Source organism: Peromyscus maniculatus, chromosome 10 (genome assembly GCF_049852395.1).
Source record: "Peromyscus maniculatus bairdii isolate BWxNUB_F1_BW_parent chromosome 10, HU_Pman_BW_mat_3.1, whole genome shotgun sequence".
In the NCBI taxonomy this organism is placed as follows: Eukaryota; Metazoa; Chordata; class Mammalia; order Rodentia; family Cricetidae; genus Peromyscus; species Peromyscus maniculatus.
The window spans coordinates 83,313,421-83,340,329 of NC_134861.1; the positions used below are offsets into that span (position 1 = coordinate 83,313,421).

The 26,909-nt window shown below is 43.5% G+C and overlaps 1 protein-coding gene and 1 long non-coding RNA gene across 2 annotated transcripts; one reads left to right on the forward strand and one right to left on the reverse strand.

Annotated features, from left to right (window-relative positions):
- Positions 1 to 26,340, forward strand: Dck (deoxycytidine kinase). Its single transcript, XM_006991657.4, has 7 exons — positions 1 to 354; positions 10,300 to 10,415; positions 15,555 to 15,748; positions 16,633 to 16,780; positions 19,526 to 19,641; positions 21,238 to 21,328; positions 24,254 to 26,340. Exons 1-7 carry the CDS (start codon positions 264 to 266, stop codon positions 24,278 to 24,280), a joined length of 783 nt encoding a protein of 260 aa, XP_006991719.1. The 5' UTR covers positions 1 to 263; the 3' UTR covers positions 24,281 to 26,340.
- Positions 1,343 to 5,484, reverse strand: LOC143267643 (uncharacterized). Its single transcript, XR_013042998.1, has 2 exons — positions 4,356 to 5,484; positions 1,343 to 3,298 (listed from the first exon to the last, which is right to left on the reverse strand). It is a non-coding gene; the product is annotated as an uncharacterized LOC143267643 (long non-coding RNA).
- Positions 26,341 to 26,909: the final 569 nt, after the last annotated feature.

A 26,909-nucleotide genomic window follows, 5' to 3' on the forward strand; every position in this document is an offset into this window, starting at 1 on the left:
TGGGCGCCCGGGGGCCCCTCGCTCCCGGGTTGGATCGGCGTGCAGGTCCTCGCCGGCCGGCCGGGGCGAGGCGTGGAGGCTGGGAGTCCGGGCCGCCAGGGCGTGGCCGCTCCACGGGCCCGCCCAGCCGCCGGCGCCTCCGCGCGCGCCAAAGTCAAAGTGCGGGTCCCGCCGGCGCGAGCGTGACGCCGCCGCCCCGAGCTCCCGGCGCCGCCGCTCTCCTGCAGGTCCCGCTCCCGAGCCCGAGCCGCCGCGAACCAGGCATGGCCACCCCGCCCAAGAGGTTCTGCCCGTCCCCTTCCACCAGCTCCGAGGGGACGCGCATCAAGAAGATCTCCATCGAGGGGAACATCGGTAAGGCCACCCCCGCTCCGGTGCCGGTGCCTCGGGGTCCCCGCTGTCCGCGCCGGCGCGGTGGCTCCTCTGGCCCTGCACCAGCCAGCCCGGGGCTTTGTGAGGCGCGCTCTGCGCCGCTGCACCCTCTTTGTTGGGGACTTCCATTCGCAAGGGTGCGGGGCGCCGTTGGGGATGCTGCGTTAATGGAGATGTAACTTAGGCAGGAGAAACCCTTTTCCGGTAGGTTTCCCCGACTTCCCGCCGTTTTACCGCGAAATTGAGAACGTTTCCGTCACCGCCCGCTCCAGTTCCCTTTGTGCTTCTCTGTAGTCAGCCCTTTCTCCCTTCCCATCCCCTTACAAGCCCTGACATGTTTCTTTTTAATATCTGCAAGTTTTGTTTTTTCCAGTGCCCTAAGCAGAACCAGAATGTCTGGTCTTCTGTGTCTTGTTTGGTTTACCTGAGTGCTTTTAAGATTCACTCAAGTTGTTTATTTCTGTAGTACTTTAAAAAAAATTATTTGGGTTTTTTGAGACTGGGTCTTTCTCTCTCTCTGTAATCCTGACTGTCTTGGAACTCACTATGTACACCAGACTGACATTGAACTTAGATCCGCCTGCCTCTGTGTAGCATGAATCTTAGAAGGTCTTATTAATAAAAACAAACCTAGGTTAGGTATTGGGGTGAATGCTGGAAGATCAGAGAAGCAGAACAAGCCACAGCTACCTCACCTGGCCAACTTCTTAGCTGGTCTTGTTTCCTCAGACTGGAAGCTTTTGAGTTCTCATCCCAATGGCTCTCAGCTGAACTGCTGCTCAAAAGCCTGAATGCTTAACCAGCCAAAAGTTTCTAGTTCCTGGTCTTCACTCCTTACATACCCTTCTGCTTTCTGCCATCACTCCCTGGGATTAAAGGCTCACTTCTTGGGATTAAAGGTGAAAGACCCCCGGCTGAGATCTTTCTCCGGGAGAGACCCCAAACCCAAGGAACACACCGAAACCACAGATCAGATGCAAAAGCAAGAGGGTTTATTTAGACCAGGTACCTGGGGCGAAGTCTCTTGGAGGACTTGCGCGCTTTCTTAGGGCAAGGGGGACTTTTTATGGGATCCCAGGGGCAGAGGCGCGGTTACAGAAGCGAGAAGCATAGTTACAGGGTCCCTATTGGTTGTTTCAAAGAAGGCCAGGGTGAACTTGGGGTCGTATGAGTGTGGCTGATTTGGCCTTGTCCAGGCCAGCTGTTTATTCTTCAAGGCCAGGGGCCCGCCATAAAATATCAACTGTCTTACTCCCAAGGCCGCTGACCCAATTATCCCCTATCTTAGGCCCGATGGCTGGCCATAGTTATCTTTTTCTTCCAAGGCCGGCTGGCTAGTTAGTCACAGCTGTGAACTCCTGTTTTTCTGATTCCTGCAGAATGGCGTTTCTTAGGCTAAGTTATGGGGGGGAGCATTTCATTGGCCCAAAGCCCCATGTCCTCATAATGGAGCGGGGGTCTTTCATTCCCCCATTTTCTTTTGTACCAAATGAAATCTTTCATTTTAGGATGGAGAATAAGGGGTTAACTCTATCTCTGACTGTCTGAGCCTCTGATATTGCTGGGTTAGGATCAAAGCCTGGGCAACAGAAACCTTATCCTTGATGAATTGCACCAATCTGTTGAGGATGTATGACCCAAACAATAAAATGAGCAGGAGGACGATTAGGGGGCCCATAATGGTGGAGACAAGGGTCGTAAACCATGGTGACCTTTGGAACTATCTTTTAAATCTTTTCTGTTGAGCATGGCTACTTGGAGCTGTCTGAATTGGCCGGTCTCTATAAGGGCTGTAGTCCTGTATCTACCCCAGCAGCTATTCCGCCCATGGTAATTTTTCCCAGTAACAGGGCCAGCGTCAGGGAAACAGGCTCTCTGGTGATGTCCCTCCTTATGTCAGGAGGACTATTAGGGGGATCAAGGGGACCCCCGGGTGAGTCTTATCTTTAGTGGGTTTGGAGAGCGTTGAACTAGATGTCTCGGTGCCCTCAGCTTCGTCGGGTTCCTTGGCAGCCTTTACATGCGACGTGTGGACCCAAGCCGCTGTCCCGTCAACCTCGGCTCTAGGTTCCTAGATTGATGGCGTCGGACCCAGACAGAGTCCCCAATCTTGAATGGGTGAGGCACCACCGGGCGGTTCAGTTGTTCCCGGCAGGCAGGGGTTTTTACACCGTCTTTTGCATCAGTTGGAGGGCTAGTGGCAAAAGAGGAGATATCAGAGTAAAGGAAATTTACAATTGGTGGGGGAGCCCCATACATGATCTCGAACGGGGTTAGGCCATGAGGCCCAGGAGTGTTCCGGGCTCGGTAAAGGGCTAGGGGGAGTAGGAGCACCCAATCTCTAGTGCCAGTTGCAAGCGTTAATTTGGTTAAAGTCTCCTTAATGGTTTTATTTGTACGTTCTACCTGTCCTAAGCTCTGGGGGCTGTATGTACAATGAAGTTTCCAATCAATCCCCAGTAGCCTGGCCACCTCCTGACTTACCTGGGAGACGAAGGCAGGCCCATTGTCTGACCCCAATATCTGGGGTATTTCATACCTGGGAAAGATGTCATCTAGGAGTTTTTTTGGTTACCACGTTAGCGGTCTTTTTCTTGGTAGGCAAGGCCTCTGTCCATCTATGATGTAAGCTTGTCGCTCGGGGCTTCATTTCGCCCCCATTTTCTTTTGTTAGTTTCTGGTCCTCCGGGCTTCCGCCATCTGGAGGGCCTGGGTCAGCGCGATCAGCTCTGCCTTTTGGGCCGATGTTCCAGGTGGCAGTGGTGAGGTCCAAACTATCTCCGATTCGGTGGTGACGGCTGCTCCGGCCCTCCATTCTTCTTCTTGGAGGAAGCTGCTCCCATCCGTGTACCAGGCAGCAGGGTTGCGGAGTTGAGGGAGACAACTGGTCTGCACACCACTCGATCTGGGGGCTGTTGGACCAGAGCTTTCACCGCATGGGAGGATAACACAGTTAATGGCTGTCCCAAAGTCAGTTTCCCTGCATCCTTGAGCAAAACAGCAATAGCGGCCACCCCGCGCAGACAGGGGGCGGGCCATCCTGCAGCTACCGGGCTTTTATGGCCCCAGTCTCTGTACCAGCATTTCTTTTGCAAAGCCTGAGTTCTCGTCCACGAACAGTTTAAAGGGCTAGGACTTGTAGGGGGGTCCCTTTGGGTCCTGTCCAGATGTCAGCTGAACCTTTTTCTCGGTGGTCCTTCGATACCTCCTGTTACCTGTGGCCCCCTGGACCAAAGCTGTGCGGTCACTGAGAGAGCCTCCGGTATGGGTCAGGACTGAATGTTGAGCCCCGGTGTCCACTAGGAAGGTCACTGGCTGCCCCACAATCTTGAGAGTTATCTTAGGCTGGGGGGGGGCGCTCCTGGCCTTGACCTCCCCAATCCTCCAGATTGAGGACCCTTGGCTTAGGTCTCTGAGACCCTTGAGGCTTTTTTTTTTGATCAGTCACGAGCCCAATGTCCTCTCTGTTTACAGTAAGCACTTTGTCTTTGTCAAGCAGTGTCTTTTTTTTGATCTCCCGTCCTAACTTCCTAACTCCCTCTCTGACCTGTCCCTGAGACATTACAGTGGCCAGGACTTTAGTTATTTTCCTATGACGCTTTTTTTCTCTCTCTTCCTGTCTCTGCCATAATCTCTCTTCCCGCTCTTTGGGAGTTTTTCTCTTATTAAACACTTTTTCTGCCTCTCTCAATAAATCTGACAAACTGAGTGAATGCAATCCTTCTAGCTCTGTAACTTGGCCCTTATATCTGGACTTGACTGATAGATGAAAGACAGTATGACACCCGGCGCCTGTCCTGGATCTTCTGGATCGTACGGGGTATACATTCTGTATGCCTCCCTAAGTCTTTCTAAGAACGCTGCCGGCGTCTCCTCCTTTCCCTGGGTTACATTTCTAACCTGGGCCAGATTGGTAGGGCGTCTAGCCGCCCCCCGGAGACCCGCCAAGAGCAACTGGCAATAGAGACGTAGGTGTTCCCTACCTTTGCTGGTTTGTCCCGCCTTCCTCGTAGGCGACCGGCAATTGGGGAGGAAGCAGGAAACTCATCCTCCGCTGTTTGGGGGCCGCTGCAGGAGCCGCCGGTCCCTCCGGCGCTGTCGGGGGGGGGGGGGGGGGCTGAGGGGAAGAGAAACGGCTTAACCCATGGGGGAGGTTCTGTTGTCAGGAGTCTCCATATGGCAATGTATGGGACCTGGTCCGGGTGGCCATGGGGACTGGAAGCAAAAACTTTTCCCTCCACCTGTGAAATAAGACTGAGGTTAAAGGTTCCCTGATGAGGCCATCCTACATTCATTTTAACCCAATCGGCCTCGCAAAGAGTGATCCATTTTTTTTTCTTGATTACGACTCCTTCGTTGTTGGCTCGTGTCTTTACGTCTGACCAGTGTTTAAGCGTGAGGCTCAAGGGGGTGGTGGCAGTCTGTCCCATGGTTGTTTCTAGGAGGAGAACGGTTAAACAGAAAACAAGGAACAACAGACCAATACAAATAACACTAACACGCGCTGCGCGGCTTCGGTTCCAAACCGAAAGCAAAACCTCAGAAGGAGACTGCGAGGGTCCAACCCCCTCTTCTCCAACCAGCACAACGTATCCCTCTGATACGTGAGTGGCCCCAAAAAACCGTGCCCCAGAGGGCAATACAGACCGTGCCTCAGAGGGCACTTCAGACCGTGCCTCAGAAGGCACTACAGATTCCCGTGGAATTCCTTCCAGGATTTCAGATTTCCCTAGGACGTCTCCTAGGGTTCAGTGGCGAAGTCCAGACCCGTCGGTCCCCCCCTTTCAGATCCACTGACACAGACAGATTATCAGACGCAGGCGCGGAGACAAACAAACAACATTTAACACTCAGACAAACAGACAACCCTCAGACTGGACAGGGATGACATAAATCAAGGCCGGCTGGCTTACCTCCTGATAGTGGGTCGGTGGTCCCAGGGAGGGGTCTCAATCCCCGTACGGGCCACCAAATGAAAGACCCCCGGCTGAGATCTTTCTCCGGGAGAGACCCCAAACCCAAGGAACACACCGAAACCACAGATCAGATGCAAAAGCAAGAGGGTTTATTTAGACCAGGTACCTGGGGCGAAGTCTCTTGGAGGACTTGCGCGCTTTCTTAGGGCAAGGGGGACTTTTTATGGGATCCCAGGGGCAGAGGCGCGGTTACAGAAGCGAGAAGCATAGTTACAGGGTCCCTATTGGTTGTTTCAAAGAAGGCCAGGGTGAACTTGGGGTCGTATGAGTGTGGCTGATTTGGCCTTGTCCAGGCCAGCTGTTTATTCTTCAAGGCCAGGGGCCCGCCATAAAATATCAACTGTCTTACTCCCAAGGCCGCTGACCCAATTATCCCCTATCTTAGGCCCGATGGCTGGCCATAGTTATCTTTTTCTTCCAAGGCCGGCTGGCTAGTTAGTCACAGCTGTGAACTCCTGTTTTTCTGATTCCTGCAGAATGGCGTTTCTTAGGCTAAGTTATGGGGGGGAGCATTTCATTGGCCCAAAGCCCCATGTCCTCATAATGGAGCGGGGGTCTTTCAAAGGCTTGTGTCACCATGCCTGGCTGTTTCCAGTGTGGCCTTGAATTCACAGAGATCCAGAGGGATTTCTGCCTCTGGAATGCTAGGATTAAAGGTGTGTGCTACCTCTGCCTATCCTCTATGTTTAATATTGTGGCTGTTCTGTTCTCTGACCCCAGATAAGTTTATTAGCGTGCACAATATTTTGGGGGAACACAATACCACCACACCTCTGTCCCCGGAGTGCAGCACTTTTTAAAAAAGTTTTAAATAATATTCCACTGCATGGTGTATACCATATCTATTCCTTGGTTGTTGACATTTGGATTGGTGTTTGTAGCAATTCCTAGGACTACAATAGACTTACGAGGGAAGAAGTTTTTAATGATTTTGACTGGTGAATTTTTTTTTAACTTCCTTTCCCACATACAGGTAAACACTGAAGTATGGTTCAAAGACCGTTGGAGTTTCTGCCCTAATGGGGGTAAACTACACTGTGCATGCCACTTTGCATGGTGAATATGAATCTCCCATTCTTTTATATTTCCTACCACAGGAAGCCTACTGAAGTTTCCTGTTTTGAGACAGCTGTTATTTTTTGGGGCTGCAGGTTGAGTACTGACTATTGATGTATGCAGCAGATGTTTTCATTCCTACCACATTCAAAGCACTGGCTCTTTAAGAAGGCAAGCAGGTGTAAGCCTTCAAGAGCGTAGAGCTGAAACACAAACGGGAGTGCTTATTTTACTTGCTTCACACTGAAGAGGCAGGCCATGTAACGACAGGAGGAGGTTCTCAATAAAGTCATCTTTGAAGTAAATGTCAATGGACAACCCCTGGGATCAGAACCATGGTGGATTATCTACCTCCCTTCTCTCCAACCCAGATAGGCGACAGGCATCTGGAAGTCTCCTTTCCTCCATGCATCTTTAATCTTCTCAGCACTGAAATAATGTGTGAATGGGTCACTCCATATCCTGTTTACCTGCTTCCAGAGCTGCTTTTCTGCATACAGATGCAATTGTGTTATCTGTGCCTAAAATTCCTCGCCGACATCCCTGGAAATCTCTCCCTCGATGACCTGGAAAGAGCTGCCCATTAATGGCCTGCATTGGCACACTATTAGGAAAACTTAGTTACAAGTATTGAGATTTCCCCTCGAGCATCTAGATCTTTGACCGCCAAAAATTCTGATGACTTGGCAACTAGACTTACAGTGGTGTTGTAGGAACTGTCATTTAGATTAAGCATGTGTCTCACCACTGGTTAACTTCCCTGTGGGGAGGCTTCATCAGTTGCCTGTTGCTCTTGTATTACATCCCTTTCACCTATTTGTCGGTTCCAAGCAACCTGTTGATGTAAAAATTGTGCAGTCTGTGAAGACTGGTTTGTAATTCTTCTCCCTATAATTTGAAGATTACTTGGCCATTTTTAGTTGCACAGTCACGTAAAAACCTGTTTTCTCTTGTTCTGTGTTTATGGAGCTATTCCCGTCGGTTAGATTTATGGAGGCGTCATCGGCTCATTTCAGTGTGTTCAGAATGACTTTTAGCATGGTGATGCCTGCTTGGTGTTAGGGATTCTTTATGTACGCCTGCGCTCCAGAAGAGGGTGCCAGATTTCATTGTAGATGGTTGTGAGCCACCATGTGGTTGCTGGGAATTGAACCAGGGTCCAGGGATTCTGTGTGTTAACGTAGCTGTTTGGTGGTTGTTTGTGTTTTGTTTGAGATGGTTTCACTGCACAACCCTGACTGGCCTGGAACTCACTATGTAGTGACTATGAGGCTTCAGACTCCCAGCGTGCTCCCTGCCTTTGAGTGCTCGGCATCAAAGCCCCGTGCTCCTGTGACCTTTAAAACCTGCCTCATAGGTGTTCTTGCTTGATGTCACCCACCTTCACAGAATACTAGTTTATTAGCTTTTTTCCAGCTCTGATCTCCCTCCCAAACGCTAAGGAAGGAACTGGGTAGTGACTATTTGGAAAGTACAACTGATGATTACTCGGCTTGAAGTAAAATTTAAAGTTTGCAATTTTAAAGTTTGACTGTGTAAGCTTTTTTGGTTGTAATTGATGTCAGAAGAAGGCTTAATGTGTTAGCCTGAAGTGCTTTTAGATTCTGGACTAGTTTGAGGTACTTCAGTGTTTCTCTTGTGTCATGCTCTCTTTTCCACCCAGTCCAAAGAATGATGGCTATTTAAATCAGTCTTTTAAATGTGTCTGTTTGTAAACTTATCTTTTCCACACAAAGTTTCGGTCACCAATGTTCTCCCCTCAACTAAATGGCCACCCAGTTTGTCTTTGCATTTATTTCTTCTCCTTTTTGGATTTAATACATGTTAATGTGTTGTTCTTCACCCGCCCTGCCATCCTATAGATCCCCATTTCCTTGATCTGTGCATGAGTCTCTCAAGTCCTTCCTCATTCCTTTTTGCCTTGTATAATGTTGCAGGTTTGAGTATACTTCTTGCAAGTCAACGGTAAGTTTTTATGCTCACCCTGAGTCCATTTATAAGGAAGAGGACACTTGGCGAAGATATTGAAGCTATATGGTTGTGGGGTGTGTGTGTGTGTGTGTGTGTGTGTGTGTGTAGCAAAAGAGGAAGGAAGAACATAATACTGGCCAGTGACGCCTCATATAACAACATTTGGTGACTTAAGATAGAAAGGGTGTGGTGGTCATTAGAATTACTGCTCTTAGCCACAAGGTCCAGACTCACTGATACTAAAATGATGACTATAGTATGTCCTGAGGACACATAAGCTTTTTTGTCTTTTTCTTCCCTAGGTATCTCAGAAACTAGTGAACAATTGGGAAAAGTAAAGCTATCTTTTTTTTTTTTTTTTTTTTTTTAAGGGTTTGGTAGAGGGCACAGAACCATAAAATTGAGGCAGATTTCTATAGCTATTACTCATAGGAAGTGCTTTTCAAGACCTAAAATAATTTCTGTTAGCTATAGCCTTTATTAGGATCAGAGAATATTAGTCAATGTGGTGGTATTGTGTTCCTCAAAATATTGTGCATGCTAATAAACTTATCTGGGGTCAGAGACAGAGCAGCCACAATATTAAACATAAAGGATAGGCAGTGGTAGCACACGCCTTTAATCCTAGCATTCCAGAGGCAGAGATCCCTCTGGATCTCTGTGAGTTCAAGGCCACATTGGATACAGCCAGGCATGGTGACACATGCCTTTGATCCCAAGGAGTGAGGCAGAAAGCAGAAAGGTATATAAGGCGTGAGGACCAGATACTAGAAGCTTTTGGCTGGTTAAGCATGTGGCTGGTTAAGCATTTGGCTGGTTAAGCTTCAGGCTTTCGAGCAGCAGTTCAGCTGAGAGCCATTGGGATGAGGACACAGAAACTTCCAGTCTGAGGAAACAGGATCAGCTGAGGAACTGGTGAGGTGAGGAAGCTATGGCTTGTTCTGCTTCTCTGATCTTCCAGTGTTCACCCCAATACCTGGCTTCAGGTTTGATCTTATTAATAAGACTCTTTAAGATTCATGCTACATCAGTCATCAGCTCTTAAGCATTGGATGTGTCTTCACATTGATTTTTATAGTTATTTCTTAATTGGTTTACTTATTATTGGTAAATTATTTTGGATGTATTGGGGTCTCTACCCTCCTTCTTGCTCTGTAGCCCAGGCTGGCTCAGCACTCACTATGTATCCTGCTTTGAACTTGAACTCATACCAGTCCTCCTGCCTAAGCCTTCCAAGTGCTGGGTTACAGGTATGTGTTGTTACACCTGCTGTAGTTTGTGTTTTGAGACGCGCCTCACTATGTAGCCTAGGGTGGCCTGGAGTCCAGAATCCGTTTCCTTTAGCCTGCTAAATTGGGAGTGAGAAGTGCAGGCCACAGTCAGGGAACTCTTTAGACTGAGAACGTAGATGAGTGGAAAGGAAGGTTTTGAAAACCCAGAAGACTGGAACTTCTGTCACTTTCCTGGTTGTCACAGTAGCTTTGGAAAGAATGGTAAGAATCTCGTCTTCCTGTGTAACCAGGAACCAAGGTGTGCAGGCCTTGGTCAGGTTCACACAACTGGCTAGGAGGACGCTTCTTACTCTTCAGAAAGTTCTCCTTCTAAGGGCCTGGCTAGGAAAGCTAGGCTAGAAGGCAGGTTTTTGTTTGTTTGTTTCCTGTCATAATATTCTTTCTTAAACTTAACCGGGCTTTTAAGTCTTCTGTTCCTTGCCTTTGGTAAACTAAAAATAATAACAAATTTGTTCCGCACAAATGGCTAGGGACCATCTCTGAGTTTAGTTTATAAAAAAGATGAAGGGAAGGGTCTTACTGTTTCTCTGTATGTATCGTTCACTGTTAATCTTGTGAGAGCCAATGGCCGTTGGTTGTGGTTTGCTTTTTAAACAAGTTTTCTTAATTTTGTCTTTTCTTCTTTCCAACAGCTGCTGGGAAGTCAACCTTTGTGAATATCCTCAAGCAGGTCTGTGAGGACTGGGAAGTGGTTCCTGAACCTGTCGCCAGGTGGTGCAACGTGCAAAATACTCAAGATGAATTTGAGGTACGCGAGGAGGGTTTAAGTCAATACAGTAAAAGTTCTTTAGGGCAAGGGATGGCTCAGCAGGTAAGAGCACTAGCTGTTTGTTCTACAGGACCCAGGTACAGTTTCCAGCACCAGTGTGGTAGCTCAGAATTGTCTGTAACTCCAGTTCCAGGGGTTCCGATGCCCTCTTCTGGTCTCTGGGCACCAAGAACGTACTTGGTACACAGACATACATTCAGGGAAAACACCCATTCACATTAAATAAAAACCTCTTTAGGTTAGAGAAGCAGTGTATTTTTGTTTTTTATACCCCCCCATTTCCAATAACCACTTTCAAGTCTAGATGTGTGTGTAAAAATTTACTGAGCTTTGCATTTAAGATTTATGCACTATCACATCAAAGTTTGAAAGGTTTTAAAAGTTTAAAAACTTAAAGCTGCTGGGCAGTGGTGGTACACACTTTTAATCCCAGCATTTGGGAGGCAGAGGCAGGTGAATCTCTGTGAGTTTGAGGCTAGCCTGGTCTACAAAGCAAGTTCCAGAACAGCCAGAGCTGTTATACAGAGAGCCCCTGTCTTGGAAAACCAAAACCCAGAAACAACAACAAAAAAAAACTTACACAAATTAAATTTCTTGAGTGATTTTTACAATTTAAATGAAAATACAGCCGGGCGGTGGTGGCGCACGCCTTTAATCCCAGCACTCGGGAGGCAGAGCCAGGCGGATCTCTGTGAGTTCGAGGCCAGCCTGGGCTACCAAGTGAGTTCCAGGAAAGGCGCAAAGCTACACAGAGAAACCCTGTCTCGAAAAACCAAAAAAAAAAAAAAAAAAAAAATAAGAAAACCTAAACCTCCAATAATTGAATTTTATTAGTCTTTTCAGCCCCTGTCATGCACAAATCCGTTTCTATCTCATTTCTTTATACTCTACCATCATTCTCCACAACATTTCATCTGGCCATGCTTCACTTCGGTAGCCCTTTTTAATACAGCACTGCAGATGAGAGAATAGAGAATCAAAAGACTGAATTTCAGTTTTTTCATAGCCGAAGTTATGGTTGTGTGTGCTAATGATTGCCAAGAGTTTTCATTTCTGGAGAAGTGAAATTGAAAGTAGAGAGTTTGCAAAGGTCTGCCAGAAACTTGTTCAGTCTAGAAAAAGTAGAGCTAGTGATGTGAGGATTTCTGGGAATGATTGGGTATTTCGAATGTAAATCATATACAGAAGGAAAATCAGTAACAAGGACCTATAGCCTTTGTGGATTGTTATAGCTAGGGTCACTGTGACTATCATGACCAATAGCAACTTGGGGAGGAAAGGGTTTCTTTGGCTTACACTTGCACATCACTGTTCATCATCTGAGGAAGTCAGGGCAGGAACCTGAAAGAGGGAGCTGATGCAGAGGCCATGGAGGGTGCTGCTCATTGGCTTGTCCTTACAATGGACTGGGCCCTCCCCCATCAGTCACTAATTAATTAAGAAAACATCCTACAGGCTTGTCTACAGCCAGTCCTAATGGAGGCATTTTCTTAATTGAGGTTTCCTCCTCTCAGATGACTGTGTCAAATTGATATAAAACTAACCCACACAGGGATATTTGTGAATTTTTTTGTTTTCTCTTTTTTCTTTCTTTCTTTCTTTTTTTTTTTTTTAGTAGTTCTTTTGGATTTAAGGTTTTGATAACTAAATATTTCTCACACTTTTACTTGCAAAGCATAATTAATTTTAGGCTGGGGGGGCACAACTTAATATATTCCAATTCTTTGAATATCAAGTGCTAAGTTTTAAAGAGATTTCCTCCCCATATGGAATTCCTTTTCTTAATTTTTATGTATGAGTCAGAGGCTGTGGTCTTCTGTACTGTAAGTTGGGTTCAGACAATGTGGGAAACAGTATTTTGTGGATAATGTGAAACATGAAGCGTCAAGTGTGTGGATGGCTTCTCTGTATTTTTGGATTTTGTGGATAATGTGAAACATGAAGCGTCAAGTGTGTGGATGGCTTCTCTGTATTTTTGGATATTGTCTTTACCCCTCATCCCCAGACTTCTAGACTCCAAAAGCTGGGGTGTTCAGGGCTAGGATGTAGCCCAATGGTAGGTCGCTTGCCTAGCGAGCACAAGGCCCTGGGTTAAGCCGTGGCACCATAAAGAGCAGTATAAATGAGATGGGTTTTATTCTGCATGGAGCCCTTCTCCAGCTCATTCTCGATCTGTTCTTTGTAGTTATAATGTGAATGACCCAATGTCTAAACCTCAGCTGTCTTAGAATACTGTCAGCACTGAGGAGTGGACCGTGTGGAGCCCAGCCAGTCCACCTTTAGATCTGACTTTGCTTCCTGGAGGTTGTAGAGCTGGAAGAACGTGGCATTAGCCTTCCTCTCTTCCCTCGGTAACTAAAGGTCCATCTCCATGCTTTGCTTATTTGGTTGTAGCTGTTTATTTCTTTAACCTGCCATCTAGTGGCTGAAAGGTTACTGTGCTACCAACGGGCTCCCAATTCTTGTCAGAATAAGACTCGGTAAAGTACAAAGATTACAGGGTTTCCTGCCACATTCCCTGACTTCCGGCAACAGTGGTTTTGAAAACCATCAGGTGATTATTATTAATCTTTGTTTTATAGACTCACTTAAAACAGTACTTTACTCTCTGGTGATTTGCATGATGTAGTCCCAAGGCTTTGATTTAATTACACACACACACACACACACACACACACACACACACACACACACACACACACACACACACACACTGTTAGGAGGATTTCTCCCCCACCTCCCACCATGAGTGCCCCTCCTTTTTTTTCCAGTTGAATTCTTTGTTGTCTCAAGGAAGAAAGAAAATAAATCCCTATTTGTTTTCTTAACATCTCTTGTCAATGGTTATGTGTTATAAAGGATGATATTCTTTCTCAAGCAATCAGAATTATTTAGCTGTGATTCTGTAAAAAAGACACTTTTATCCACTGCATTTTCTACAGTGTCTTATAGAAGATAAAATACTTGATTTTTTTTTTTTTTACTTACAGAATTCCATAAAAGAGAATGGATGCTTTAACTGTCTCCAAAGATGACAGGTGTTTGTCTTTTTTTTACGCACTATGAACTCACAGATTTTCACCTCCCTTGTTGTTGGCTGCCCAGACTCCTCTAACACATAGCAGCCCCTTTGTGCAGTGCCGGGAGATCTCTGATGGTTTCTGTTTATTGGAACAAGGCGTATGAAGCCCAGCGTCCAGACTTGGAAAAGTATTCAGAAGTCATAGTCTAGATGACATTTGTGATTGTTCTACAGGAACATTGTATTATTGTTCATAAGCTTTTTATCGGACTGAGCTGGGAAACTATATTTTATAGAAAAAAATTAATTCTAGATGCCATTTACAGTTCCTATTTAAGATGAAAGAATTTTAAACTAAGTTTTTATTGTTACATTTTGTTTTTCTCAATGCTGAAAATATTGGTTCTGACAACATCGCTATACAGTTGCAAGTTTGGAGCATGGTTGTGTTCTGTCATATTCCAAGATTGGAATTACAAACTCATCCTTAACAGGCCCCAGGCAGTAAAGGAATGCACCCAGTCTTCTACTTAACTCTGTTTGCAATGGTGGGACTTATAATTGCTTTTTAACTTTGTGATGTTGTGAAACATGCACACACAGTGTCAGTGTGCTTTGATTTTTATATTTGGACTTTTCCTACACTGGAAGAGTGTGATGTGACACTCCCTTGTGCTGGACACCGGCAGTGAAATCAGAGTGGTTCAGAACACCTAGAAGTCCACTATAGTGTGCTGTCCGGTTAAGCAGTGTTGCATTTTCACACTTTGATAGTTTCAGTTTAGGATTTATTTATAAGGACAAAACCCCATTATAAGTGGAGAAGCACCCTTAAGTTAGATCTGTTAGAAAATCGGGGAATGCTGGAAGCTGGTAAACTGAGAGTATATTTGTCTTTCCTGAGAGGCGTGTGTGACTTAGCTGGGGCTGATTTTTTTAGAGATTGGTTTATTTTATTTTATGTGCATGAGGGTTTTGCCTGCATCTGTGTGTGTGCACCATGTGTGTGCCTAGTGCCTGCAGAGGTCAGAAGAGGGCATCAGATTCCCTGAAACTGGAGTTACAAAGAGCTGCCATGTGGGTGCTGGGAACTGAACCCGAGACCTCTGAAGAGGAGGAAGTGCTCTTAACCAATGAGTCGTTGCTCCAGCTCCCATGTAGCCGATTTTTAAAAAAATTTTATTTGTGTGTCTATGTGGTTGTATGTGGGCATACATTTGACCCGGCAGTGTGGAAATCACAGGACAGCTTTTTGGACTTGGTGTATGGAACCCATTGTTGTATGGGTTCCAAGGATCAAAATGATGTCACCAGGCTTGAATGGCCAGCACTTCCTCTGATCTTGCCAGCCCCATAGCTGATTATTCTGAGAAGGCAATAGGAGTACAATGTTGTTTATCTTTTCTGTTTTAAAAAAATGTATAAATCAGTTATTTTTATTTAGCTTTTAAGTATTGACAGTTTTTTTCTGTAGGTTGTTAGTCATTTGTGAGAAAGATCTAAGGGTTATTCTAGACAGCAGGTAAGGTAAGACATATGCGAGGAAAGAATAAGGAGAAGGAAGTTAATTGTTTTGATTTTGTTAGTATGTTTATGAAAATTTTCTTTTCTTTTTTTTAAGATTTATTTATTCTGTATGGCGTTTTGCCTGTATATATAGATGCCTGCATCATATGGGTGCAGTGCCCATAAGGCCAGAAGAGGGTGTCACATGTTCTGGAATTGGAATTTTAGTTTTTAACCACGATTGGGTTTCTTCTGGGAGTCAAACCTGTGTCTTCTCCGAGAGAAGCAAGTGTTCTTAACCACAGAACCTTCTCTCCAGGACCCTTCCCCCCAAATTCTCTTTTTGAACCTCTTAGAAAGTTAAAATAGGCGGGGGCATAGTGGCACATGCTTTTAATCCCAACACTTGGGAAGCAGAGGCAGGTGGATGTCTATGAGTTCAAGGACAGCTTGGTCTGTATCCTCGGTTTCAGGACAGTCAGAGCTATATAGTGACCTGTCTCAAAAAACACAAGACAAAACAAAAAAAGTTAAAGTAACTCTATTGGCAATCATATTGGGATTTTTGTTTGTTTGTTTTGCCAAATTAGGAATTGACAACGTCTCAGAAAAGTGGTGGGAATGTTCTTCAGATGATGTATGAGAAGCCCGAACGCTGGTCTTTCACCTTCCAATCCTACGCTTGTCTCAGCCGGATCCGAGCTCAGCTGGCCGCTCTCAATGGCAAGCTCAAAGATGCGGAGAAGCCTGTGTTATTTTTTGAACGATCTGTGTATAGTGACAGGTATGCAAATGGCTTCTATTTGGCTCTTTGGAGTTTATAACTAGACATTCTTTTTTCTCATTTCCTGGTAGTCAAATTAGAGGCTGAGCTGAAGGATTTAGATAGACAATGACACTGAAAAATACGTTAGCATTGAGGTGCTAATGATATTAGCACAGCCCCCTTTTCCTTCCAACCCCTTAGAATTCTGATTGTATCTGCATTTATATCCTAGACTCTCGACTTGAAAAAGGAGATAAAAATGAAAAATTTCTAAAGGTGTTTTAGAATTACCCCACTTTTTTACCTCCTTAATTATCTCAGAATAAGGGCTCATAAAGTTTTTGGTCTCAAGATCCTTTTCCTTTAATTGTTAAGTAGTCTAAAAGATTTTGTCATTTGATGCATTTGTTATTAGAAATTAAGATTGAGAGTCAATGTACAACCAATATATAAATATAAAATGAAAGAATCATTCAATAATAAACATACTCTGTATTAACATAGATGATTTCTGATAAAAGGTGTTCAAACAAAAATGTAGTGAGAAGTGCTTTAGATTTTGTAGTTCTTCAATGTCTGAATTAATAAAACTGGGTTTTTTTCCCTGTTTGTATATTTATGTATGCATATATGTGTTTTGGTTGAAGTATAGTAGTGTGTGAGGTAAGCCGGCTTCTCATAGAACTGGAAGGAGCTTGGGGACCTCCAGGGATCCTTGGTCAACATTTTGAGAGCTACTGGCAAAGGACCCTTTTCCTATACTGGGAAAGACATCTTGTGTATGCTTTCCAAGGCACTCGTTGCTACAGGATTTAGGGATGTGTTTCATGCCCACTTCCTCTGTTGTAATTTGTGTGTCTGTGTTTGAAAGGACGTATATGCTGACGGAGATTCTCTTTCAGGTATATTTTTGCGTCTAATTTGTATGAGTCTGACTGCATGAATGAAACAGAGTGGACAATATACCAGGATTGGCATGACTGGATGAACAGCCAGTTTGGCCAAAGCCTTGAACTGGATGGAATAATTTACCTTCGAGCTACTCCAGAGGTGAGACCACTAGACATTTGCTTGTGCCATTGAAATTTTAAAGTAATATCAGAAGTCACAAGAGGGATGTAGTAGTGACAGTTTAAAGCCAACTTGCAAGCTGGAGAGATGGCTCAGAGGTTAAGAGAACTGACTGTTCTTCCTGAGGACCCAAGTTCAATTCCCAACATCTACATGGTGGCTTACAATCATCTGTAGCCACAGTTCTAGGGGATCTGATGCCCTCTTCTGGCCCCTGTGGGTACTACACATATGAGGTGGCCAGGCATCTATGCATCTAACACTCAAAGACATAAAATTAAAAAGAAATTAAGAAAAAACAAAACAAAACAAAACAAAAACCAACTCTCTAGGTCCTCACCTGGAAACTCAAAGCAGCACAGATTTTTCTCAGCAAACTAGAAATCTACATGTGGCAAGTCTGGTCTTCTCTGGTCTTCACCAGTCCTTTATTTATTTATTTTTATTTTTTGTCTTTATTCCTAACTTATTCAGCTTCTCATCCCATCAGAGCTAGAATAAGAGACTTTCCAAAGCCACTTCTGAAATATAGGCTTAATGAAGTAGAACTTTGGATAGATATTTTAGCTGTTGTTGGATTTCTAGGGCCAGAGGAAGGTCTGGGGACATAGTGGAAACTTAATGTTTGCTTTATGAATATCACAACTGTTGGAGGTTCACTTTATGAAACATTTTATGTGACTGGAGAGATGGCTCAGTGGTTAAGAGCACTGGCTGCTCTTCCAGAGGACCTGGGTTCAATTCGTAGCAACCACATTGTGGCAGCTCACAACTGTTTGTAATGAGATCTGGTGTCCTCTTCTGGCCTGCAGGCACACATGCAGGCAGAGCACTGTATACATAATAAATAAATACATCTTTAAAAAAAATGTATGGTTACTTGTGACTTGGTACAAATAAATAGTGGCACACTTGAAAAAGACTTAGAGATCTTGTTGTTTTCAGCTACGAGAGCTCCTGGGAAATCCCTATTCTATTTATGTATTATATTACATAATGAATCCAGACAGATCAAGTCAGCTAGACTGACTGGCCAGTGGGATTTCATATATAAGTACTCTGTTTACGTCCTCTCCCCTCTTCCTTCCCCTCCTAACGTCTCTCCCATGTCCTCACTTTCAAAATCATGGCCTCTTAATTCTTTAATTATTATTACCTGTGTGTGTGTATATAAATTTGTAAGTACAGCCTGTTGAGTCCCTTCATTGCTGCTCCTGTGAATGTGGGTTTGGGGCTGACTGCTTGGGCTTGGATAACCTATCATGGGGCTTGTCCCTGGAGACTGCTGCTGCTCCGTCTCAGCACCTTAGGTTTTGAGACAAGGTCTCTCTGAACCTGAAGCTTGCTGGTTGGCTGGAGTGACTGGTCAGCCAACCCTGAGGATGCGCCTGCTTCCGCCTACCTTCTCCTGGATTGTGTGTGTGCTGGGGACCTAACAGGAGGTCCTCCTGCTGCTGTGGTTGACACTTTAGTCACTGAGCTGTAGTCCCAAGCTCTCATTTGTCATCTTTGTTTTGTTTTTGAGACAAGCTTGCTCTGTGTGCTCAAGCTTGCTTGCTCTTGCTACTCACTATGTAGACCAGGCTGGACTAGAACTCACAGAGATCCGCCTGCCTCTGACTCCCGGGTACTGGGACTAAAGGCCTGTGCCACCACACTGGGTTCATTTGTATCTTTTAATGAAAGATTATTGAAAAAGGATTTATAGCAGACTTGTGTCACAGTTTATGGGCTGCCACCGTCTCGGGAATGTTACTTGTTGGGGTGCCTTTTTTCTTCAGCAGTGCTGGGGGTTGAACTCAGGACCTTGTACATTGTAGGCAGGTGCTTCACTACAGAGCACAGTGTGGTGGTTCTCACACCTGAGTGCTGATGAACTCCCACAAATTGTACGGAATTTCATTTGTATGTGTGCTGTTAGAGAAAAATGGTTTAGAGTCACACAGTCTAATGTGGCTCTTTAAGTTTATGATTATTAAAGTTATACATAAAGTTTGAAAATACTGTTCCTTGGTCACCACAGTAGGCATGCTTCAAGTGCTGAAAAGCCGTGGTGGCTGGTGGCCACCATGCTCCGTCATACCGATAGAGGGCCGGTGTAAAGTACCCCGTGTTCTTTTAGGTTGTGGTGGTTCAGAGCATCCATCCAGTGACGAGCTGCTCTTCCAGGGGTAGAGCACAGTCAGACACATTTGCTTAACAGCCAAGTAGGATGGACAGATGGACACACTCTATAGTTGTTTACTCTTTCTTTCTTTTTTTTCTTCGAGACAGGGTTTCTCGGTGTAGTTTTGGTGCCTGTCCTGGATCTCACTCTGTAGCCCAGGCTGGCCTCAAACTCACAGAGATCCGCCTAGCTCTGCTTCCCAAGTGCTGGGATTAAAGGTGTGTGCCGCCGCCGCCGCCGCCACCACCACCACCACCACCACCTGGCTAGTTGTTTTCTAGAAGGAAATATAGATAGATATTTAATTACTATTAGCTCCCTCCCCCCTTTTATCATACTTAATTAGTGTATTTCATATGTGGATACTGATTTATTTTTCAAAGTTCGCTTAATTTAGAACTACCATCTGACTAAAATAACACAGGGAAAATTAGCTATTTCAACTTTCTAGAAGAAATAAATGCAGGTTTTTGGCTAACATAAAGATACAGAAAATAAAATTTTAACAGTAGCAGACACAAATAGTTACTTGAATTTTTCTTATTGCTTGCTTTTAGAAATGCTTAAGTAGAATATATTTACGGGGAAGAAATGAAGAACAAGGCATTCCTCTGGAGTATTTAGAGAAACTTCACTATAAACATGAAAGCTGGCTCCTTCATCGAACTCTGAAGTAAGGGTTTCTTCTGTTCGCTGCTCACTGTGATTCCCTTTGTCAGATTTTAATCTAGAAGCTGGATGTTGTGAGTAACAATGTGGACAAATATTTATTTTATTTTTTGTTTTTTTCAAGACTTTTTTTTTTTTTTTTTTCTGTGTAGCCCTGACTGTCTTGGAACTCAACGCTGTAGACCAGGCTGGCCTCGAACTCAGATCTGCCTGCCTCTGCCTCCCAATTGCTGTCATTAAAGGTGTGCGTTATCCCCACCCCACAGTCCATCCAAATGTTTATTTTTATTCATATATTTATTCATGTTTCCAAGTTACTTGTTTGAAGGTTGTGTAACTAGTATCTTCTAATGGTATTTTTCCTTTAATTGATAAAGTAAGACTATGTCTGTGTATGTTACTAAGATACACTCAGAAATAATTTTAAATCTGATGTTATATTCTGTTTTAATTTTTATACTTCCAATGATATATTAGCCTTAATCCAAAAATATTAAATATACTTTCAGTTATATATTAGCCTTAATCCAAAAATACTAAATGTGAAATTTCAGAAAGAGTTCATGAACGGAAAGTTGCTTGCTAAGCTGGCTGTAGCCCTGTCTCCTGGGAGACTGGGGCTGTATGATTGTCTGAGCCCAGGACTTGAGGCCATTCTGGACAACATTGCCTTCCATGCTGAGAAGTGTTGAAATACTGTGCTGTCCAGCTCCATCCTGTTCTACCCAGAAGTGCCCAGGATATGAGTTGTAGCTTTGTCCAGCTTCTCTCTAGGCATATACAGGATGTGCTTGATAGTCATTTAGTAACTGTTCTGAGATTGTCACATATGATAGTGCTTATAACCAAGTACCCCTTGTCTTACTCAGTACTGGTTCTGAAGTGCTAGAGTAGGGAGGGATACTGGCATCCTTATGCCAAAGGGAAGCTCTGATGCCCTTTAAATGGAAGGGGAGCATTCTCAGCTCAGGGAGGGGGGACAAGGCAGTTTAGGTAGAAAGCGTTAAATCTGTGTATGGATGTTATGTGTAAGAAAAAACAGTGCACACAGAGTGGATGTTACCGTGATCTCAGACTTACTGGGAATCTTGGAATGCATCCCACACGGCCAAGGGAAGCTCCTGGGATGTAGTTTAAACTTGTGTCTTCAGTCATGACTTGTTAATGCATAAACTTTGTCCAGTCAGCTCTTGGGCAGTCTGTAACTGCGTAGCGCCTGAGGCTCTCTGGCTTTTCTGAGTTCAGTTTTCGGTCTGGTTTTTTGGCAGTGTTGGGAATGGAGTCCACTGTCTTGGCCGTGCTAGGCAGGGCACTCTACAACTACACACACCAGCAGTGTCCTCATCGCTAAAGCATCAAACCTTTCTCATTTTTTCGCTTTGGAGCAATGACGTATCGTATAATGCCCAGCTTTCCATATTCTGTGGCTGAGACAGTTGTATGCGGAGCAGTAAATCTACGTGCAAAGAGACGGCCAGCGCTTCGCCGCAGGATAAAACTGTAGAATGATTGACAACGTTGTGACTTTTGAGTGATAGGCGTTTTTACTGGTTTGTTTTTTTTTTTTTTCCTGACGTCGTTCATCTTTCTTTTTAAACAGAACCAACTTTGATTATCTTCAAGAGGTGCCTATCCTCACACTGGATGTCAATGAAGACTTTAAAGACAAGCATGAAAGTCTGGTGGAAAAGGTCGGTTTAGAAAAAGACAAGTGTTTGTTTTATCTTGTCTAAGACAGTTATGTTAATCTGTGAAAGCACATGCTTGCAGAAGAGCTTCTGTAAAAGTATATGGAGAGGGCTGGGGGTGTAGCTTGGGGGTAGAGTGCTTCCAGGAGTTCACGAGGTCCTGGGTTCGATCCCCAACATCTCACACACACACACACACACACACACACACTACATTAAGAAACTTGAATCTGTAGAAAACTTTAGACCAGTGGTTCTCAACCTGTGGGCCCCCACCCTTGTAGGGGTGGCAACCTTTTCACAGGGGTCTAAGATCATCAGAAAATACAGATATTTATACATTACGATTCACAACAGTAGCAAAATTACAGTTATGAAGTGGTAACGAAATTTCATGGTTGGGGGTCACCATAACGTGAGGGGAAGGGTCATCATGTATTAAAGGGTCATCACATGGTCTTAGGGAGGTTGAGAAACCACTCTTTAGACTGTTTAGATTTGAGTCTTGGTTTTGAATTCTAGCTCTGGCCTGAGCTAAAATAATCTTTATATTTTTATCTCCTTTTCTGGAAGACAGCCCTGTGCTTTTTCTCATCCTTTTCTCCTGTTCTGTCCCACTTTTTCCATCACACATCACCAGCATGTACCTGTTTTAATATAAACTGTTTATAAAGTTAGTTTACCTTTTGCAAGGAATTCTGCATGGAGGGTATTTAAAGTTGTGGGATATAGTCTCATTCACTTTTAACTGATGTTTGGAGATTAGGCAGTGCTAGTTTAAATCTTTGTTGGAGACCAGGTCAAGGATGAATTGGCCTTATCCTAACCATTGAGTCTGTATTAACAAAGGTCAATTTAACCTTTAGAAAATCGAAAGTTGATCACTATCTGAGTAATGTAATTTATACATATAAGGGAGAGACTTACAGGCTGGAGAGATGGCTCAGGGTTAAGTGCACCAAGTACTCTTCCAGAGGTCCTGAGTTCAATTCCCAGCACCCACATGGTGGCTCACAACCATCTGTAATGAGATCTGGTGCCCTCTTCTGTGTACATAATAAATAAATAAACCTTTAAAAAAAAAAAGGGAGACTCTTACTAAAGAACATTCAGGTAATAGGAAGAATTGTATAATAAATCCTTATCTACATTAATTAGCTTAGTGATCTCATGTCTAAGAAAAAACATTTGTTTAGTTTTGACGGAAACTTATGGGCTATTTTTGTTTTTTCTTCATGAAATGTTTGGCTGTTTACTATAATAAAATCTTGAGTATATCTCAAAATTGAAAACCTCAACATTTGAAACACTTTACTATATATGTTGATTCTCCTATCAGATAAAGTAATACGTATGTAGAAAATTCAGGTGACTTACTATTTATGATATTAAAACATAAGGTAGAATTAACATATAATACTATTGAGATAAAATTAGCAGCAGTTGTAATAACACCAAGCATCAATTTAACTAAACCTATAAAACCACTTTAATTTTATTTTATTATTTTAAAGTTTTCTTTTTAAAGATTGATTTGTTTTATGTGTCTGGGTGTGTTGCCTGAATGTACGTCTGCACACCAGAAGAGGGCGTTAGATCCCATGGGACTGTAGTTATAAATAGTTGTGAGCTGCTGTGTGGGTGCTGAGACTTGGTCTCAGGACCTGGAAGAGCAGCTAGTGCTCTGACCCACCGAACCATCTTTCTAGTCCCTATTATTTTAAAATTTAATTTATTTTTCTAATGTGTCTAAGTGTTTTGTCTGCAAGTATGCTCCAGGAAGCCAGGAGAACATATCAGATCCCCTGGAACGGGAGTTACAGGTGGTTGTGAGCTGTTATGTGGATGCTGGGAATCTAACCTGGGTCTTCTTCAAGAGTAGCAACATCTTATAAACAATGAGACATCTCTCCAGTGCCACATTTCTTAGCTTTAGATAAACACTTCCTTTCTTAGACTAGGAATCATTTCACATTATTTTTTTAATTAATAATCCTGGAATCTGGGGGAGGGTATTTTTCTAAGGCAACAACCTTTATCTTTGAAGCAGAATTTTGTAGTCTAGAGTGGAGAATGAGAGTCTTACATTGTAGTCTTCTTCTGTTGGCTCGGTTTATTCAGAATTTACATAGCTTTGTTCATACACTAACATTCTAGAAATTTCTGCCTTGCGTCTAGAGAAATGGCTCCGCAGTTAAGAACACTGGCTCCTCTTCAGAGGAGTCACATTCCTAGTACCTCATGGTGACAATTGTCTGAACTCCAGTTTCTGGGAATCTGACACCCTCTGCTGGTCTCTGTGGGCACTAGACATGCCCATGGTACATACACATACATGCAGGCAAAATATTTACACATAAAATAAAAAAATAAATGTATGCCTTAATACTACAGATTTATGTTTGATTTGCAAAGGTGTTTAATCTCTTATAGTTATCAGTATTAAAGCTGTACATATCATTGATCTTTATTATTTAAATATAGATATTTAAAAATACAGAGACCATAACCCGGAGGTGGTGGCACATGCCTTTAATCCTAGCACTTGGGAAGCAGAGGCAGATGGATCTCTGTGAGTTCAAGGACAGCCTGGTCTATAGAGCTAGTTCCAGAACAGCTGGGACTACACAGAGAAACCCTATCTCAAAAAACAAAAACAGAGAGAGAAGAATAAAATTAGTGTTATTACAGGTCTGTTAAAATTATGTCAATCTTTTTTTAAATTGTAGGTCTTAAATAAATGAATGATTTTAGACTTCACCTTACTACTGAAATACTTAGTATTTGTTTTAAAAATGAATGCTGTAGCATTGCAGTGTTTATGTATATAATTGGTATGTTCAGCTCTTCTGGACTCTTAAATGAAGATGAATATTAGATATCAAATTAATTGAAGGAATTGTATTAATTTGTTTTTCCTTCCTTCAGGTCAAAGAATTTTTGAGTACTTTGTGATTGTCCGGGAGACTGCAGATGACAAAATGTCTCCAGATGCTTCAGCTTGTGTGTCGTGGCAGCTTGATGTTCATCCGAAGGTCTTCACAGGATTCAAGTTCTGAACCAGTTTGGTTTGGCGGACAGAAACCTTTTCTAGTATTGAGAACCCCCTGTAAACTTTGAGCCCCTCCTTGACTCCCTGACACCCTCCACTTCCCTCCACGTGTTAAATGAGAAGTGTTTATCTCGCTGCGAAGTCTGGAGGTCGATGTGCTCAGAACCGGTACAGCGAGTGGATAAACTGTTGTAGAAGGCCCAGCCTTCCCCTGCCCTCTCGGTGGGGGTCCTGAGCAGGTTGACATGTTTTCATTCTCCCGTTAATGGCCACGCCAGTGTTCCATGTAAAGGATGTGTGTCTTATGTAAGTGAGTATGCCTGCCCGTTACGAGCTGAGAAGTAGAGTTTGGGGAAGCCCTAGAATAGGGATTTGGTTGAGGTGTGTGTTTTGTTTTTCTTCTGTTCCCTTGAGTGATGCTGGACATTGGACCCCCAGGGTCTCATTCATGCCAGGGAAGCTTTCTACAGTGAGCTGTCCCCGCCCCTGACATGCTGTTGTTACCCAGTGCCTCTCCTCCTACCCTATGAACGTTATCGTCACCTCACTGATGTTCACTAATGTGTCTGCGGTGTGTAGAGAGGAAGAGGTGAAACTCTGTTCCCAGTATATATGGTAATGGCGGAATTACTTTATAAATCATTTCGTCTGTACCTGTTTCTTCATCTGTGATGAGTACCCTTTTTTTCTTTCCTTCTTTTTAATGCAAATTTTGGAGAATGGAAGAAATCTCTCTATATTTAAAAGGTAACAAAGACATTTATTACATGAATATAAAGCTTCATTTAAATTAGCTACTGCTTTTCTTAGAGTAACTACAGTTTAAATGCTTGTTTAAATTACGACTTTTTTGGGGAGGGGCATGGAGACAGGGTCTCTACAGCTCTGGCTGTCCTGGAATTCACTATGGAGACCAGGCTGGCCTTGAACTCACAGAGATCCACCCACCTCTGTCTCCCTGCTCCTAGTGCTCAGTGCTCGGATTAAAGGCATGCAACACCACACCCGTCTCTGATTTTCTTGAAATCATTTGAGATACAAGTATAGTTTTTACTCAGTTTCTTTTTAAGTTTTATGTAAAATATGATAGAACATAATGGCATTTTCCACTGGCCCTGTATTGATAATAAGTAGTCTCTCTTTACCGTTGTACATGGTGAGATGGTGAGGGAGACCGAGCCAAGGTGGGACATTTTAGCCGTTTAGTCTGCTTCTGCCACTTCTCACCCCCCCTTGTACAGTTTTCCTTTTCTATCTGGAGTTCTTAGGCAGTCTGTGGACTTAAGATTTAAGTCACATATTTCTGCTGTGAGAATGTTGTGACCGACCACACTTTGCTCCATAGTTTACTTTTAGGATTGTCCTTAGACTTCTTATACTCACAGAGAAATTATTGATAAAAACAATTTTGCTTTATATATAGTGTATCATGGAAATGTTACAATTTTTGTTGAACTAGGAAATACTTTAACAAATTCCAGGAGGCTTAAAGCTCCCGTTAATAATGTCCGTAACTCTAAACCACTTCCATGTTTAGCTGTAAAAATCTGCTTGTATTCATTTGAGGCCTGTATGTAATTAAAAGTCTTTTTATTGTTTTTTCCCCCCCAGTGTGGTTTTTTAAAGTTAAGATGTGCATTATTTTTACTAGGTAATTAGCCTTTCTACTTCACATTAGGAAAAACGTGTAATTTTTTGAAACGAAGAATCGCGTTTATTTTGAAGCTATAATTTTCCTTTCTCAAGTGTTACCTTTTATTTTTGGTTTCTTATTCAAAGATGATAATTTAGTGGGTTAGCTGGTACAGTAGCACTGATCTTTGAAAAGGGGACTCAACTTCAAATCTGTAATAACCAAAAATAGTCTTGTGATATATCTGACCTCTTTTTATTTTTGTTTGATAAAAATAAATGTGCTAATTTAAATGTTTGCCAATAAATAAACTTCAGTTTTATGAACTATTACGGGAGAGTTTAAATCTTCTGAACCAGAAATCATCTGGTTATCTTCTAGGAATTTTATGGCTCTGCCTTTTCCATTTGGATCTGTGATCATTCCCAGTGTGTGTGAAGGTGTGTGAGTTTGTACGGGTATGTGTATACCTGCTTCAGCGCCATCTTTGTTTCCGCTGTCTAAAGAGATCGGCTGACTGTCTTTCTCCAAGCCTTTTCCTGGGCTCTTTGTTCTGCTCGGTTGGTGTATTTGCCTACTCTTTTGTCAACACGGTCTTGATTGTTTGTTGTTGTTTTGTAGTAATTCGGAGTTGACTGGAGTCAGTCTTCCGTTTGTCTTTTTACAAGGCTTGGCTTTGGAACCAGGCTGCCTGGAACTCAGGGGCCTGCTTCCGTGTCTTCCCGGGCTGGGTTAGAGCTGTCCACCACCGTGGTTAGCTCCTTCCTTTTCAGCGCTGAGTTGGGTGTTTGGAGACCTTGGCCTCCCTGTGACAACGTGAGAATCAGTTTACCAGTGGCCACAGAAGAACTTGCCGACACTGTTAATGGGCATTTATTTTGTTGGGTCTGTAGAACAAG

Bases quoted from the DNA above. Each gene is read 5' to 3' on its own strand.
- Dck (XM_006991657.4), top strand. From the start codon at position 264: ATGGCCACCCCGCCCAAGAGGTTCTGCCCGTCCCCTTCCACCAGCTCC. The intron at 15,749-16,632 runs GTATGCAAATGG...ATTCTCTTTCAG, and splicing joins CGATCTGTGTATAGTGACAG to GTATATTTTTGCGTCTAATT. The intron at 21,329-24,253 runs GTCGGTTTAGAA...TCCTTCCTTCAG, and splicing joins ATGAAAGTCTGGTGGAAAAG to GTCAAAGAATTTTTGAGTAC.